Raw genomic sequence first — 15,033 nt, forward strand, 5'->3', positions numbered from 1 at the left:
ACCTGCAAAGTGTTCAGTATTGTGATAAGGGGGCGGCGGGGGTGGGGGTGGGGGTGGGGGGAGACTCTGGAAGGTCCTAGCAGGGCAAACATCTGGGTGGAAGCTTATCCTGAACGGCTCATACTGTTTTAGAGTTAAACAGAGGGTAGGAGATCAGTATTTGAGACTCTCCCTTTATCCAGGTTTCGGAGATGAGGAAATGAGAAGGTGAGTAGATGAAATGATTTAGCCATATAAAAACCAATTATATTTTAACCTTCCGAAAAACATACACTAAACCTCTCCAAACTCAATGTTGTCTAAAAGCATATCCTGGGGCACCTGGGTAGCTCTGTCAGTTAAGTGGCCCACTTCAGCTCAGGTCATGATCTCGCAATTCAGGAGTTCAAGCCCCGAGTGGGGCTCTGTGTGGACCACTCAGAGCCTGGAGCCTGCTTTGGATTCTGTGTCTCCGTCTCTCTGCTCATCCCCTGCTTACACACACACACACACTCTCTCTCTCTCTCAAAAATAAATAAACATTAATAAATAAATTAAAAAATAAATAATAAAAAAGCATGTCATATTGCTCCTATGAGTCTAGAAACATTTTGAGGATGAGAATATTGCCTTTCTCGCCAATGCTTGTTGGACAAACTGAAATTCTGTGTGCTCTGTGCTCCCCTGGGCCCAGGAGTAAGGACTGGAGGCAGCAGGTGGAGAGGAGGTTAATGTGCCCCTGTGACCTCTAGGAGGAGCTGTGACGTCACCAAAATTCCCGAGGCTGGTCTGGAAGAAGGAAGGGGAATGGGAAGGAGGCTTAAGAAGGAAGCAAATGCTCTGGCAGCAGGGTTTGCTCCTGGTTCTGCTTGGGACATGGTACCTGAACAGCCTAGATGCGAAAATCTAGTCCAGGTTGCACTTCTCCAACCTCAATAGCAACGCGTCTGCGGTCCCCGTGGCCCCTGTCTCTCAGGACCTTTTGTTACTCTCCAGTGCTTCCCCTGTATGTATGGGTGCCCTGTTCAGGCTCAGCACCCCAAGTAGGCGAGATGCTTTCCAGGGGCACGGCTTGCAGCATATTTCTCTCATAACCTCGTCAGCACCCACTGACGGTGCTTCCTACCCAGTTAGCATTAAATTCCTGTGTCTTAAAATGAGTGCAGCTGGCTCCAGGGAAAGGTTCTGGAAGCCAAGCAAGGTGGCCTCTGAGTTAAATCAGGATGGGGCTTGCGTGGGTTTCTCCTGGCTCCCTGAGAGGTGATGGGGGCGGTGGGGGAGGCGGGGGGGGACACCTGTCCAAGGGGAAGAGATGTGTGTTTGAGTGGAGGAGGTGCTATTAAGCAGAAAGAGGAAGGAAAGACTCAGTTATTCATTGGAGAGGGGAGGAAGCTACTGACAATGACAAAAAAAAGCAACTGCGAGAAACCTCCTCAAGGCAGAGGGGGGATGGGCCTTTTCTCCACCTAGGGACCTGCATCCAAACCCACGGCAGGGTGGGGGGAGAGGGGGGGAGAGGAAACGTGAGCTGTAGAACCAACAGGGGCAGTGACCTCCAGAGCAAACCCTCTGTCGGGGCCACAGACACACATGCAGAAGACAGGAACCTGAGCAGAGAGTCACTGCGTCCCTTCCGTCAGACACTGCGATGAGCTGCCAGCCCCTCTGCTGTGTGGTCCTTTGTGTCCTGGGGGCAAGTGAGTCTGGGAACAGGTGGGACATCTCTGTCCTCCAGTTTCTAGCTTCTCTCATGGAGCTGCTTCCCAAGACGCTCTAAATTTGTTTTCTTGCTCCCACAGTCCCCGTGGACGCTGCAGTTACCCAGACACCAAAACACCTGGTCACAGCGACAGGGAGTAAGGGGACCCTGAAGTGCGAACAACGTCTGGGACATAACGCTATGTACTGATACAAACAGAGTGCTCAGAGGCCACCGAAGCTCATGTTTGCCTACAGCTATAAGGAACTCGCCGAAAATGACAGTGTCCCCAGTCGCTTCACACCCGAGTGCTCAGACAGCTCCCACCTGCACCTTCACGTGGCCGCCCTACAGCCAGAGGACTCCGCCCTGTATCTCTGTGCGAGCAGCGAGGACACAGCCCCGCACAGCCAACTGCTCCCCGTGCACAAACCTCCTGGGTGCAGCCGGGGAGCCGTGGGGGCGACCACGGCTCAGCTCGACATCTCCGGTGGGACCCCAGACAGACAGAAACCCCAGGCCACGACGTGCCGGTCAGTTCGCTGGATGCAGCAAGGCCCAGTTCCCTGCACAGACGGCCACAGCCTGTGGCCTGGCTCTGCCCGGGGCCAGACTGTGCCCGCGGCTGAGTGCGGGACGGAAAGGGTCCACCTCAAGTTCCTCCTGTAGCTTCTGATCGGCACGTGACCCCGGGGACTCTTTCAGGAGACGTGCTGCACTCTGGCCGCGGCGGCCCTGCCAAGCCTCCTGCTAACGTGTACCTTTCTCCGCCTGTTCCTTCCACCCAGGTGAGACCCTGGATCTCAGCCCTGGTCCCAGCTCCAGACGCGCTCCGAGCCCCTTTGCAGAACACCTGCTTGCCTCACCACAGGGCCCTGTCAGTCCCTGCCACTGAGGATAGTGGCTCCCTCGTGAGGTTTGGATCGCTGTACTCGAGGCCACTCTCTGCTGCACACCCGGGGACTCAGCTCTGCGCAGGCTCCTCTTCGTCTCGGGCTTTGACACTTTGAGGCTGGATTCTTTTTCCTTCTGTCCCTTTAATCCTAATTCTTCAGGTCTCCACATCCTGCGTTATCAGCCAGAGAGCCTGATGGCCCTGGATCGTTGCCCGCAACAGGCAGGAAGGGGAGAAGGCCCCCAGCGTTTCAGAGCAGGACCGTATACTCGGGGTTGTCTGTGCTGAACCCCATATTTTCTGACATTGCCCCTTGCAATGGCCTCAGTGCTGCACACACCTTGGGACCCCAAGGGCTGAGCGGAGCCCTGTGTCCTGGGGAGTCCGATGCCGCACTGACACAAAGGCTCCCTCCTCTCTCCTGTAGGGGGCGCTCCAGGGGGAAGTGGGCGTTGCAGGAAATGTAATGCGTCAGTCAGACTGACTAGGAACCATGGGAGCTCAGAATTCTCCTCCTGTTTCTGATGCCCAGAAGCCTGTTCTAGGAGAGAACTCATTCCTTCCCAATCCCGTCATGGATTCCTGGCTCTTATGTTGGGTGAGTTTTAGTCTCTTGGAAGCAGGTGAATCTTTGGGAATTTCTCATCTTGGATTTACCTGAGGCTCTTTCAAACCATTTCCTTATTCAATCTCTGGCTTCTTTCTCTTCCCTCAGGACACACAGAACCTGAAGTCAGGCAGACCCCAAGCCACCAGGTCACAGAGATGCAGACGAGAGTAATCCTGAGATGTGACCCAATTTATGGGTTCTGTACATTGGTACAGACAGATCCTGGGACAGAAAGTGGAGTTTCTAGTTTTATTCTACAAGGATGATCTCTTGGAGAAGTCTGAAACAATCAAGGATTGATCCTCGGGTCAAAGGCCTGATGGATCATTCTCCACTCTGCGGATCCAGCCCACAGAGCTGGGAGATTCAGCCACGCACCTCTGTGCCAGCAGCTCAGCCACAGCCTTGCACAGACACCTCCAGCCTGCACACAAACCCTCTTTGTATGTATCTGCCTCTTTTCCAGCTACCAGAATGCTTTTGCTGCCCAAGAAAGTCTGATTTGACTTGATTTTTCAGCTGTTTCCAAATAGATATCTGAAATTTAATCACCAAAGTAGTTTATCTTTGGCAGGAATGGCCAGGGAGCATTTTTTGCCAAATTTTTATAGACACTACAGGGCTTGACTGTGGCCTCCAAGGATGGGAGCGTTGTTGCCCAGGAAAAGACCATCACATGACCTGTGTCTTCTCTTTACTTCCTTTTGCATCTTGGATTTTGTTTTGTTTTAGTAGCTTAGAAAAAAACATTTTAACTCATAGAATCAGAAATGGTTATCAAGGAAGGGCTTTAGTATTTCCATAAGAGTATAGAGGATTTCCAACAGTAAATCTTCAGAAGGACGTGCAGTTCAGCATAAGGGCCTGGACTGTTGATGAGTCTTTCCCAGTAAGTACTTGATGCGTTTGGGGAAATGATGTTAACTCACATGAGAATGAGTTAAGAGAACAGTAACAATGGAGTCCGCTATTGGGACAAGGCCAACAGAGGTCTAAACCAGTGAGAGAACCACCAGAATATAGCAGGACAGGGCAGGATCGAATTCAGCAGCAAAAATCAAGTAGCATCTAGAAGCAGAGCATGAATGAACTTGTCACCCTGAACTTGACATGGGGCATCCAGATTAACTTCCTGGGTTTTGAGTAAGATCTCAGTGTTCTTGAAGGCCTGGAGCAGGAAAGGCAGAGTGAAGACTTCAATCGAAAAGAATGAATTTCCTCATAATAAGTCAGGATGAGCTCAAGCAATGAATAGAGGTGAAAAAAGTGTGAGCAGATCATATCAGTTATAAACACATGAAATATTCATTTACTCAAGTTATATCCATGCCAGCACCACCATCTACAGGGTCTTCGACAGGGTCATCTACAGCACCACCATCTACAGAATGACTTTCCCCCTGACATGAATCCCACCAACTTTGCAGACCAAAGGATGCCATTTTACAGCTAAGGAAATGAAATCATGGACCTGTAGTGGTGGGATCCATTCTTGTTTTCATGTACTACGTCCTTCAGAAGCATCTTACCTTGTAGAAATGAAGAAAGGACCTTGTAAAGGTTTGGCTAAGGGGCTAGCTCAGATATAATACCCTCAAGCTCGGGAGATACTTTCTAGGATGTGGTATGACTTGTACAGAGGGCTGAGATATGGAACTATGTACTCGATCCATGAATCCAGAAGCCAAAGGGTGGGGGGAGGATGGGTATCCCTCTCATTACCACTCCCAGTGAGCCAGCTGCAAATCCAGGCTTCTTTTCCCTGTATTTTTAGGGTCTTCTAGATAAAAAGTTCTGATTCTTTAAGACAGGGGTGCTTCCACCACAGGACATATGAACATAAACTATGACAGTACCTGGTCTTTTGGGGCTCCTTTTGATGGAAGCCCAATAGGTAAGGATGGAGGTATTGATCTTGACTATCATGAGGTGATAGAGTTGCTCCTACATAATGGAAACGGAAAGGTTTACCTGGAATTCAGAGAACTAGTTCAAACATCTCTTGGTGCCTAAATTCCTGGTGATAATGACAGTTCTGCAATTGCAACCATTTTGGCCTGACAAAGTAAATGTACCTAAGGGACTCAAAACCCTCAGAGATGAATGTCTGGGTCACCCCACAAAACAAACATCTTAGACCACAGAAGTGCTAAGCAAAGTTGGAGAAAATCTAGAATTGGTGATAAGGGAGATAATAAATCTCAGTAATGGCTTTGTGTACAGTAAGAGCAGCAGTCCTATAGCCCTAACCCTGTATTTGTACAGATTGCAGCTGAACCCCACCTTGAAGACCTTATTATTTGGACTTGAAACAATGCAGGGTGTAGACTATTTGAAATGCCTCGATTGTATCACCACCTATCTTCCTGGCTTCCCCGCTGATTCCAGCCACAACTATTTCATGCAGCTATTCCAAGCAGACATTGACCCCTTCATATGGATTGAACCTCCTCTTAAATATGGGCAGTGTATCTAGCTTTCTTCCTGAAGTGCTCTGTGGCTGTGGTTGAGACACATGAATGGCCTACTAGAAGCTTATACATGCACGACCCAGAAGTGTCAGGGTGTTAATGCTTTATGGGACAATCCTCAACCAATGGGGGGATGAGAACGAATAAATAAAGCTTTGTGGGGGCGCCTGGGTGGCACAGTCGGTTGAGCATCCAACTTCAGCCAGGTCACGATCTCGCGGTCCATGAGTTCGAGTCCCACGTCAGGCTCTGGGCTGATGGCTCGGAGCCTGGAGCCTGTTTCCAATTCTGTGTCTCCCTCTCTCTCTGCCCCTCCCCCGTTCATGCTCTGTCTCTCTGTCCCAAAAATAAATAAAAACGTTGAAAAAAAATTAAAAAAAAAATAAAGCTTTGTGTCTGTCTCAGACTCCCTAGAAAGTTCTAGATTGACGAGCAGCCATTTATCTATAATGATGGCCCAATTAATATACATATTTTTCATATTGTCCATCCTTTTTGTTTCTGTGCATGATTTGGCCTCGATATCTCCATCTGACTTATCTTCCACTTTTCCTATTCTTTCCAGCTGTATCTGTTCTGCTTTTAACCCCATATATTGAATTGTTAATCATAGGTATTTTGTATATTTTGTTTCTACAGTCTCCATTTAAATGTTTACTATAGTTTCCAGTTGTCCACTAAAATTCTCCATTTTGTCATTCACTTTGTTGAATATATTATCGACAGTTATTTTAATATCAGTGTCTGACAACTCCATCTGAATCATTTTGGCTCTGTTTCTTTTTTTTTTTTTTGTAATTTTTTTTAATGTTTATGTAGTTTTGAGAGACAGAGAGAAACAGAGCACGAGTGGGGAAGGAGGAGAGAGAGAGGGAGACACAGGATCCGAAGCAGGCTCCAGGCTCTGAGCTGTCAGCACAGAGCCCGATGTGGGGCTCCAACCTACGAACCATGAGATCATGACCGGAGCCGACAGCGGCGCTTAACTGACTGAGCCACCCAGCTGCCCCTGTTTCTTTTTTTTTTAAGTTTGTTTTATTTATTTTGAGAGAGAGAGAGATAGAGAGCACGTGGGGGAGGGGCAGAGAGAGAGGGAGACAGAATCCTAAGCAGGCTCCATTCTGTCATTACAAAACCCAATGGGGGTTCAAAATCACAAACCATGAGATCGTGACCTGAGCTGAAGCCAAGAGTCAGATGCTTAACCAACTTAGCCACCCAGGCACCCCTTGGGTCTTTTTCTTTTGTTTGTTTTCTCTTCTTGCTTTTGGCCATGTGATGTTGTTTCCTCATGCAATAGATAATATGTGTTTGAAAGCTAGATATTGTAGGGGCGCCTGGGTGGCGCAGTCGGTTAAGCGTCCGACTTCAGCCAGGTCACGATCTCGCGCTCCGTGAGTTCGAGCCCCGAGTCGGGCTCTGGGCTGATGGCTCAGAGCCTGGAGCCTGTTTCCGATTCTGTGTCTCCCTCTCTCTCTGCCCCTCCCCCGTTCATGCTCTGTCTCTCTCTGTCCCAAATATAAATAAAAACGTTGGAAAAAAAAAAAAGAAAGCTAGATATTGTATATGAAAAACTATAGATATAATCTCAAGTACTGGATGGTATATTTTCCTGTAGAGAGGATTCCTTTTTGCTTATGCTAGGACATATTGGAAGAGGCAAATCGTTTTTTTTTTAATTTTTAATGTTTATTTATTTTTGAGAGAGAGGGAGACAAAGTGTGAACAAGGGAGGAGCAGAGAGAGGGAGACACAGAATCCGAAACAGGCTCTGAGCTGTCAGCACAGAGCCCGACGCCAGGCCCGAACTCACAAACGGTGAGATCATGACCTGAGCCGAAGTCAGACGCTCAACCGACTGAGCCACCCAGATGCCCCCAGATCTTCTTAATCTGGTTGATAATTGAGCTGAATTGAAGCTAAGCTTTATTTTTTTGATGGCTGTTCACTTTTGCTCCTAGTATGTGATCATTTAGGTTCCAAATGTCTGGAGTATTTTTACTTTATTAAAGTTTAATTTGCATAACATAATATTTACCTATTTCAAGTGTACAATTCAGTGACTTTAAATAAATTTATGCACGGGACAACTATCACCATGAATCAGTTCTGAAGCGCTTCCATTGCCCCCAAATTTCCTTTGTCCTCATTTGCAGTCAATCTCCACTTCTACTCGAGGCCCCAAGGCCTCAGTCTTCACCAAGACCTTCTCTTAGGCAGTCCCTGAACACAGACATTGCTCCCCAGACCAGGAAGGTCATGTGATTCCTCCAAGCTTCTCCCTTCTCAGACTTCTCTTTCTTCTTAGCTTCTTAGCTGCTGATATTAAATTGGCAGTAACAGTCAGGGAAAAGTGATTTTTCAGATTATCCTTTCTCTCTGGGATGTTGATCTCTTATCCTTCTCCCTTCTTTCCTTTCTTTGCAAAGCTTCACTTGTAAGCTACAAGGTGCGATGAGGTAGGTGCTTGGGAACTGGGTGCATAAGCCTCACTAGCTTAGCAAACATCTAGGGGTGCTCCTGGTTAGTGTCATACAAACTTATTTTATTTTTTAATTAAAGTTTATTTATTTATTTATTTATTTTGAGAGAGACAGAGACAGCACAAGTGGGGAAAGGGGCAGAGAGGCAGAGAGAGAATCCCAAGAAGGCTTCGCCCTGCCGGCACAGAGCCCGATGTGGGGCTCAGACCCATGAAGCCGCGAGATCATGACCTGAGCCGAAACCAAGAGTCAGACGCTTTACCAACTGAGCCACCCAGGTGCCTCAGCATCATGCAATTTTAAAACTGGGAAAAGACCTGGAAATTATTTATTTCAGCTCATTGTTTTATAGATAGAGGAAATGGGAAGTCATGTGAAGGATAGTTTTTAACTGTGTTACTGCTGAATAGATTCCTAACTTCCATATGACATAGATTTTTCTATCTCTAGTCTAGTCTGTGAATTTCTTTTTGCTCCTTTCAGAGTATAAGCATCATGAGAGTGAGCATATTGCCTTACTCGTGCTTTGCACTAAGTAGCCATTCAATGACTGCAAACAAACAAAACATGCTAAAAGTTCCAGGAAGGATGGTAGTTGTTTCTGTTTTGTTCACTACTGTTTCCCTGGTGCTTGTTCTGTGTTCAATGAAAAACAACAACAACAAAGGAACCACTTGTCTTGGACGAAGTTTCACCACTAGTTGACAGTGTTGCCGGTTTGTGCGTGCGTGCGTGCGTGCGCGTGCTGCCTCTGTGGCAGTTGTAGCTCCCTGCTCCAGTGCCTGGCCCTTGCTGATTTCGGTTTCTTAAGGGCTGGCTGGAGCCTGGCCCGGGAGGGCCCTGAGGTCTGAGAAGTGTGCTTTGCTGACCACTAGGGGGCGCTGTGGCTTTTCCAGAACCCTGAAGTGGGGGTGGGGCGGAAGGAGGGAAAGAATCAAGGGGACAGTGGTTCTCACCAGGGCAATTTGGTGACTTTGGAGACATTTTGTTGTCCCAGCTGGGGCTGGGGAGTGCTACTGGCATGCAGTGGGTAGAGGCCAGTGCACAGGACAGCTCCCACAGCACAGAATTATACGGGGGCTGCTGAGCAAAAATTAGACATTCAAGGGAGCCAAGATTTGAGTGGGATCACCCTGAATTATTGTGAAGAAGAAGATCCAGAGAAGAGAAACTAGCCAGACTCTGAGACCAGATCTGGAGGAGGGAAAAGGCAGGGAGGCAGAGAAACATCCTTTTTTAAAAATTATTTTTATTGTTTTAGAAAGAGAGAGCATGAGCAGAGGGGCAGAGAGAGAGAGAAAGAGAGAGAGACAGAGAGACAGAGACAGAGAATCTCAAACAGGCTCCATGTTCAGTGTGGAGCCCGACTCAGGGCTCGATCCCACAACCCAGTTGGTCGAGTCTGGTGGTCTGATCCCAGACTCTGTTGCTTGAGTCTGATGCTCAACCAGCTGAGCCACCCAGGTGCTCCGGCAGAGAAAGATCCTTAAGGCAACATGCCTGCCCCATTCAAACTACCCCCAGAAATTCCAAACTCCTTTGAAAGGAGGAGGAATGAAAATGTCTTTGAAAGTAGTGCAAGAAGTGAAAAACGAAGAGAGCCCAAGAATGGGGAAGTCATTCTAGGCTGTGACATCACAGGCAGGGCACCAGGAAGGGTGTGGACAACTGCAGCCTGGCTCTTACCTCTGAGGACTGGAACCCCTGGTGGGTCTCCGCCTGTCTCCACCATGGGCTCTGGCCTCCTGTGCTGTGTGGTCCTCTGCCTCCTGGGAGCAGGTGAGTCCTCGGTCCAGGTGCTGTGATGCAGCTTTGAGTCTCTAAGCCTGTGGTCACCAGGTGTCCAGCAACAGGCTACCTCCTGGGACTTGTCTGAATTCTGCTTCTTTCCTTCTCAGCCCCCCTGGACACAGCAGTTTCCCAGACTCCCAAATACCTCATCGCACAGATGGGAACCGAGAAGTTCCTACAATGTGAACAAAAGCTGAGCCATGATGCTATGTACTGGTATAAGCAGGATTCCAAGAAATTGCTGAAGATCATGTTTGCCTACAATAATAAGGAACTCATTCACAATGAAACAGTTCCAAGTCGTTTCTCACCTAAATCTCCTGACAAAGCTCGTTTAAACCTTCGTGTCAGCGCCCTGGAGACAGGTGACTCTGCCGTGTATCTCTGTGCCAGCAGCCAACACAGCGTTGCAGAGTCACTGCCTCCCTGTGCACAAACCCCCTGGCCCAGGCAGGAAGCTGCGGAAGGGGCTATGTCTTGACCCTGAGGCTCCATTCACCCCCGTGAGACCCTTAGACGGGAGTTTCCAGTCTGTAGTACAGGCTGCCCATACACCCGGTGAGGTTCTTCTTTATTAATGCCCACAGAAGTCTCCCAGAATTCTACTTATCAGCTAGAGCAGGGGTTTCCAGTAAATTCACGGAAGTACTCGGGATTTCACAAACAAGAAGATCTTAACTGGTGGAAGAAGCCCTTCCTTGAATTTCTTTGCCGGTACTTACTGTACAAACATTATGACCAAAAACACGCTATTCACTAAAAATGTTCCCTGAGCAAAAGCCTAGAGGAAAGTGGGGTGAAGGCAAAAGTTTCTAAGACCACAGGGAACTCAGATTATTAATGAGTGCACTGGTGAATAGAAAAATATTTGGAGAAGCATGAAAGTTCATGGCAATAGGTAAACTAGAGAGAAAGAAAGACAATATAGAATAGAAGCTCTGGATTGCTTATGTTCTCCTAAACACCCACAGGGGTAGGTTTGTGCACTACAGACTCCTCCTCCAGGAGGGCTGACCGGGGCGATTCTTCCCAAATCTGATCGAGTAGCATCTTGAAGATTCCTCAAGAGCAGGCAGTACCCAGGTGGCAGAGGACATTGAACATTGAAAGGACTTTCTACACAAATCTCTATGCGGTAGCTAGTTGCTGGCCCTACCTTAAGCGAGATAACATGAGCAAATTTGTATTTGGTACAGCACTGGTACCAGTATGGATCAGAAGAGAGATGTTTCGGGGAGGAAATAAACAACTCGGAGACTTTGAAAATATTCTACATGATGCGGCACCTGTGTGGCTCAGTCGGTTAAGTGTCCCACTTTGGCTCAGGTCATGATCTCATGGCTGGTGAGTTCGAGCCCCACGTCGGGCTCTGTGCTGACAGCTCAGAGCCTGGAGCCTGCTTCACATTCTGTGTCTCCCTCTCTCTCTGCCCCTCCTCCACTCACACTCTGTGTCTCTCTCTTTCTCTTAAAAATAAATAAACATTAAAAAAATAAAATATTCTACCTGAAAGATTATAGACAATATAGAAGACAAGCTCTGGCTTATTTATGTTATGATCTCCTGAAGAACGTTAGGTTTCAATCTTGCAGTTTCTAATGTAGGATTTGCTAGGATCTATTTCAGTTTTGCCCTCCCCAGTAGGGAGCCCTAGCATGCGGTCATTATTACTAGCACCTGGCCTTTCAGCAGACTCCGTGGGCATCACAGAACATCCACCAGTGTCTCTTATCCTACCTGGGTCTGAATGCCAATGTCATCCAGCTGAGTGCCTTCTGAAATCTCTGCTCAGCTCTCCAGCCTACTACGTGTCCTCTGCTCAGCCTTCTGGAGTCCCACCCTGAGCATGCACATAAGGAAGTAGACAAGAAAAAAAAAAGGATTTCCTTACACTCAGCCTTGGGGTTCCTTTTCAGTATTCTGTGCCCCGATCCAAGCTGTCTTGGGATCAGTTATGTCTTTTCTCTAGATCTTCAAGCAACATACACTATTCTACGTTATACAGATAACGTTTATTTGAATTTCCTTACATGTTTACCATTCTACTTCTTCACTGCAACTCAGATTTTCTTTACATCATTTTTCTCCTTCAGGCACATCCCTAATTCAGGTACCCGAAACTCCCCTTTCACCCACCCCTTGCTTTGGGAAATGCTTATGTTCGCTTTTGTTCTCAGGGCAACCCCGCCTTTCTCTTCCACTTATTGCTCCAGGTTTCAGTTTAAATTCTACTGTCTTTTGTAATCCTTGGGAGTTTACTTATTGGGAGCCAAACAATCCCAAGTTTTTGCGGTTTCATTGTAGAGGAGTGTCTTCTTGCTACGGTGGATGTCCAGCGTAAGAAATACAACAGTAGCAATGCCAGCCTTTGAACTAAGTTTAATTTTAGGTTCTTGCCTAAGAATGGAATATCTCCACCTGTATGAATTAGAGGCCCCTCATATACGTAACCTGTTCAGGAGGAGAATATCCAACGCCTTTGCTTAAACTCTCACCCATACTACCCTTACATTTTTTGTTTTATGGGCCACCCGGAAACTCTGATAGACTTTATTCTGTTAGAAAAATGAGTAGGAATTGAATGTCCTAGGTATGCGGATGAACGGCAACGTTGACAACCCTTTTTGTTGTTTCAGAGGCTTCTTTCGTCTTCACACTTCCGTGGATCTGGTGTCATCACAGCCCCAACCCCTCCAGCTCCCCGAGGGATAGGGCGCCCTCTGCAGCGCCGCCACTGCGCTGGTTCGAAGCCCGCAATCTGGGAAATGTGCTGCCTTGGCCACAAGGAGGCGCTGTGGCGCCATTGAAAACTCTGAGGCTGGGGTGAAGGGAAAGGATGGGATTGAAGGGAGGGAAGGGGTCAGGAGGGAAAGAGTGCATTGGGGCTCCATCCTTGGGTCATTTGGGAGCATCAGTTGAAGGTCCCTCAAAGATACTAAACTAAAATCATTTTCAAATTGATTTCCCTTCGTCCTGCACAGGATGCCTTCTGTTGTTCTCATTGAGCATCCTGTTTACTCTCAGCCCAGCCAAGCTTTGTACCCTCAGTGCTGGGAAAGAGGATGGCTGCTCCCTCGTCCTCCCCCCCCTTCCCCCGCCCCCCCCCCCAGCCAGTGTCTGGCTCCTGGCTGGCATCCAGTCCTGCCTTTTTAGTGGTGGGCACTGGGCCCAAACGGAACCACAGCCCTCCTATTTCCCTCCCCCATGAGGTGGGCAAAAGGGCTCCATGGGGCTTAGACACTGAGGGAAGCATCTGCATGACTGAGCGGAGAAGGAAGGAGATCTCTTGAAGCGAAAACGGTCTGTTGCCGAGTGGGGTCTTGGAAGGAAGCTGGATAGAGAGAGAGCCTAAAAACGAGGATGGAAGCTAATAGCAGGGGAGCATCTGTCAGAGGAATAGCTCATCCCAGTCCATTCAAATCCACCTTCTGCCAGAATCTGTACAAAGACAAGGTGTGAAGCTGGAGGAAGAAACACCCCCCTGGGTCTGGGACAGTGACATCACAGGCCAACCACCAACCAAGGCCAAGGAGACCAGAGCCTGGCTCCCTGCCCAGAACACCTAGTTACATGGTGCTCACCTTGGCCCTGACTCCACCATGGGCTTCAGGCTGCTCTGCTGTGTGGCTCTCTGTCTCCTGGAAGCAGGTGAGTCTTGGGTCCCGATGGGCAGCCCCTGTACCCCATGCTAAGTCCCAAGGGCTGCAGCAATACTCTCTGTGTGAATTCTGCTCCTTTCTTCCAACAGTCCCCGGGGACACTGCAGTTACCCAGACACCAAAACACCTGGTCGCAGCGACAGGGAGTAAGAGGACCCTGAAGTGCGAACAACGTCTGGGACATAACGTTATGTACTGGTACAAACAGAGTGCTCAGAGGCCACCGAAGCTCATGTTTGCCTACAGCTATAAGGAACTCGCCGAAAATGACAGTATCCCCAGTCGCTTCACACCCGAGTGCTCAGACAGCTCCCACCTGCACCTTCACGTGGCCGCCCTACAGCCAGAGGACTCCGCCCTGTATCTCTGTGCGAGCAGCGAGGACACAGCCCCGCACAGCCAACTGCTCCCCGTGCACAAACCTCCTGGGTGCAGCCAGGGAGCCGTGGGGGCGACCACGGCTCAGCTCGACATCTCCAGTGGGACCCCAGACAGTCAGAAACCTCAGGCCATGACGTGCCGGTCGGTTCGCTGGATGCAGCAAGGCCCAGTTCCCTGCACAGACGGCCACAACCTGTGGCCTGGCTCTGCCCGGGGCCAGACTGTGCCCGCGGCTGAGTGTGGGACGGAAAGGGTCCACCTCAAGTTCCTCCTGTAGCTTCCGATCGGCACGTGACCCCGGGGACTCTTTCAGGAGACGCGCTGCACTCTGGCCGCGGCGGCCCTGCCAAGCCTCCTGCCAACGCGTACATTTCTCTGCCTGTTCCTTCCACCCAGGTGAGACCCTAGATCTCAGCCCTGGTCCCAGCTCCAGACGCGCTCCGAGCCCCTTTGCAGAACACCTGCTTGCCTCACCACAGGGCCCTGTCAGTCCCTGCCACTGAGGATAGTGGCTCCCTCGTGAGGTTTGGATCGCTGTCCTCGAGGCCACTCTCTGCTGCACACCCGGGGACTCAGCTCTGCGCAGGCTCCTCTTCGTCTCGGGCTTTGACACTTTGAGGCTGGATTCTTTTTCCTTCTGTCCCTTTAATCCTAATTCTTCAGGTCTCCACATCCTGCGTTATCAGCCAGAGAGCCTGATGGCCCTGGATCGTTGCCCGCAACAGGCAGGAAGGGGAGAAGGCCCCCAGCGTTTCAGAGCAGGACCGTATACTCGGGGTTGTCTGTGCTGAACCCCATATTTTCTGGCATCGCCCCTTGCAATGGCCCCAGTGCTGCACACACCTTGGGACCCCAAGGGCTGAGCGGAGCCCTGTGTCCTGGGGAGTCCGATGCCCGCACTGACACAAAGGCTCCCTCCTCTCTCCTGTAGGGGGCAGTGAGGACCCCTGAGCAAAGTTTCAGACCAAAAAAACCAGGTGCCGGTTGAACTAATGTGGCAACTCTCCTATCAAGGCACATCCTTAGACTGTGGGGTTTCTTTTACCTGAATGCGACTCTTCCCTG

At 49.3% G+C, this 15,033-nt stretch overlaps 2 gene segments (V, D, J or C); both read left to right on the plus strand.

Annotated features, from left to right (window-relative positions):
* The first annotated feature begins 1,254 nt into the window (after positions 1-1,254).
* Positions 1,255-4,370, plus strand: LOC122488425. The segment is given in 2 exon segments: positions 1,255-1,676; positions 1,779-4,370. Coding segments are annotated over 2 exon segments (618 nt in total).
* Positions 4,371-8,495: 4,125 nt separating this feature from the next.
* LOC122488424 lies at positions 8,496-11,308 on the plus strand. The segment is given in 2 exon segments: positions 8,496-9,916; positions 10,036-11,308. Coding segments are annotated over 2 exon segments (657 nt in total).
* Positions 11,309-15,033: the final 3,725 nt, after the last annotated feature.

The sequence above is a fragment of the Prionailurus bengalensis genome, chromosome A2 (genome assembly GCF_016509475.1).
Source record: "Prionailurus bengalensis isolate Pbe53 chromosome A2, Fcat_Pben_1.1_paternal_pri, whole genome shotgun sequence".
NCBI classification, from domain to species: Eukaryota; Metazoa; Chordata; class Mammalia; order Carnivora; family Felidae; genus Prionailurus; species Prionailurus bengalensis.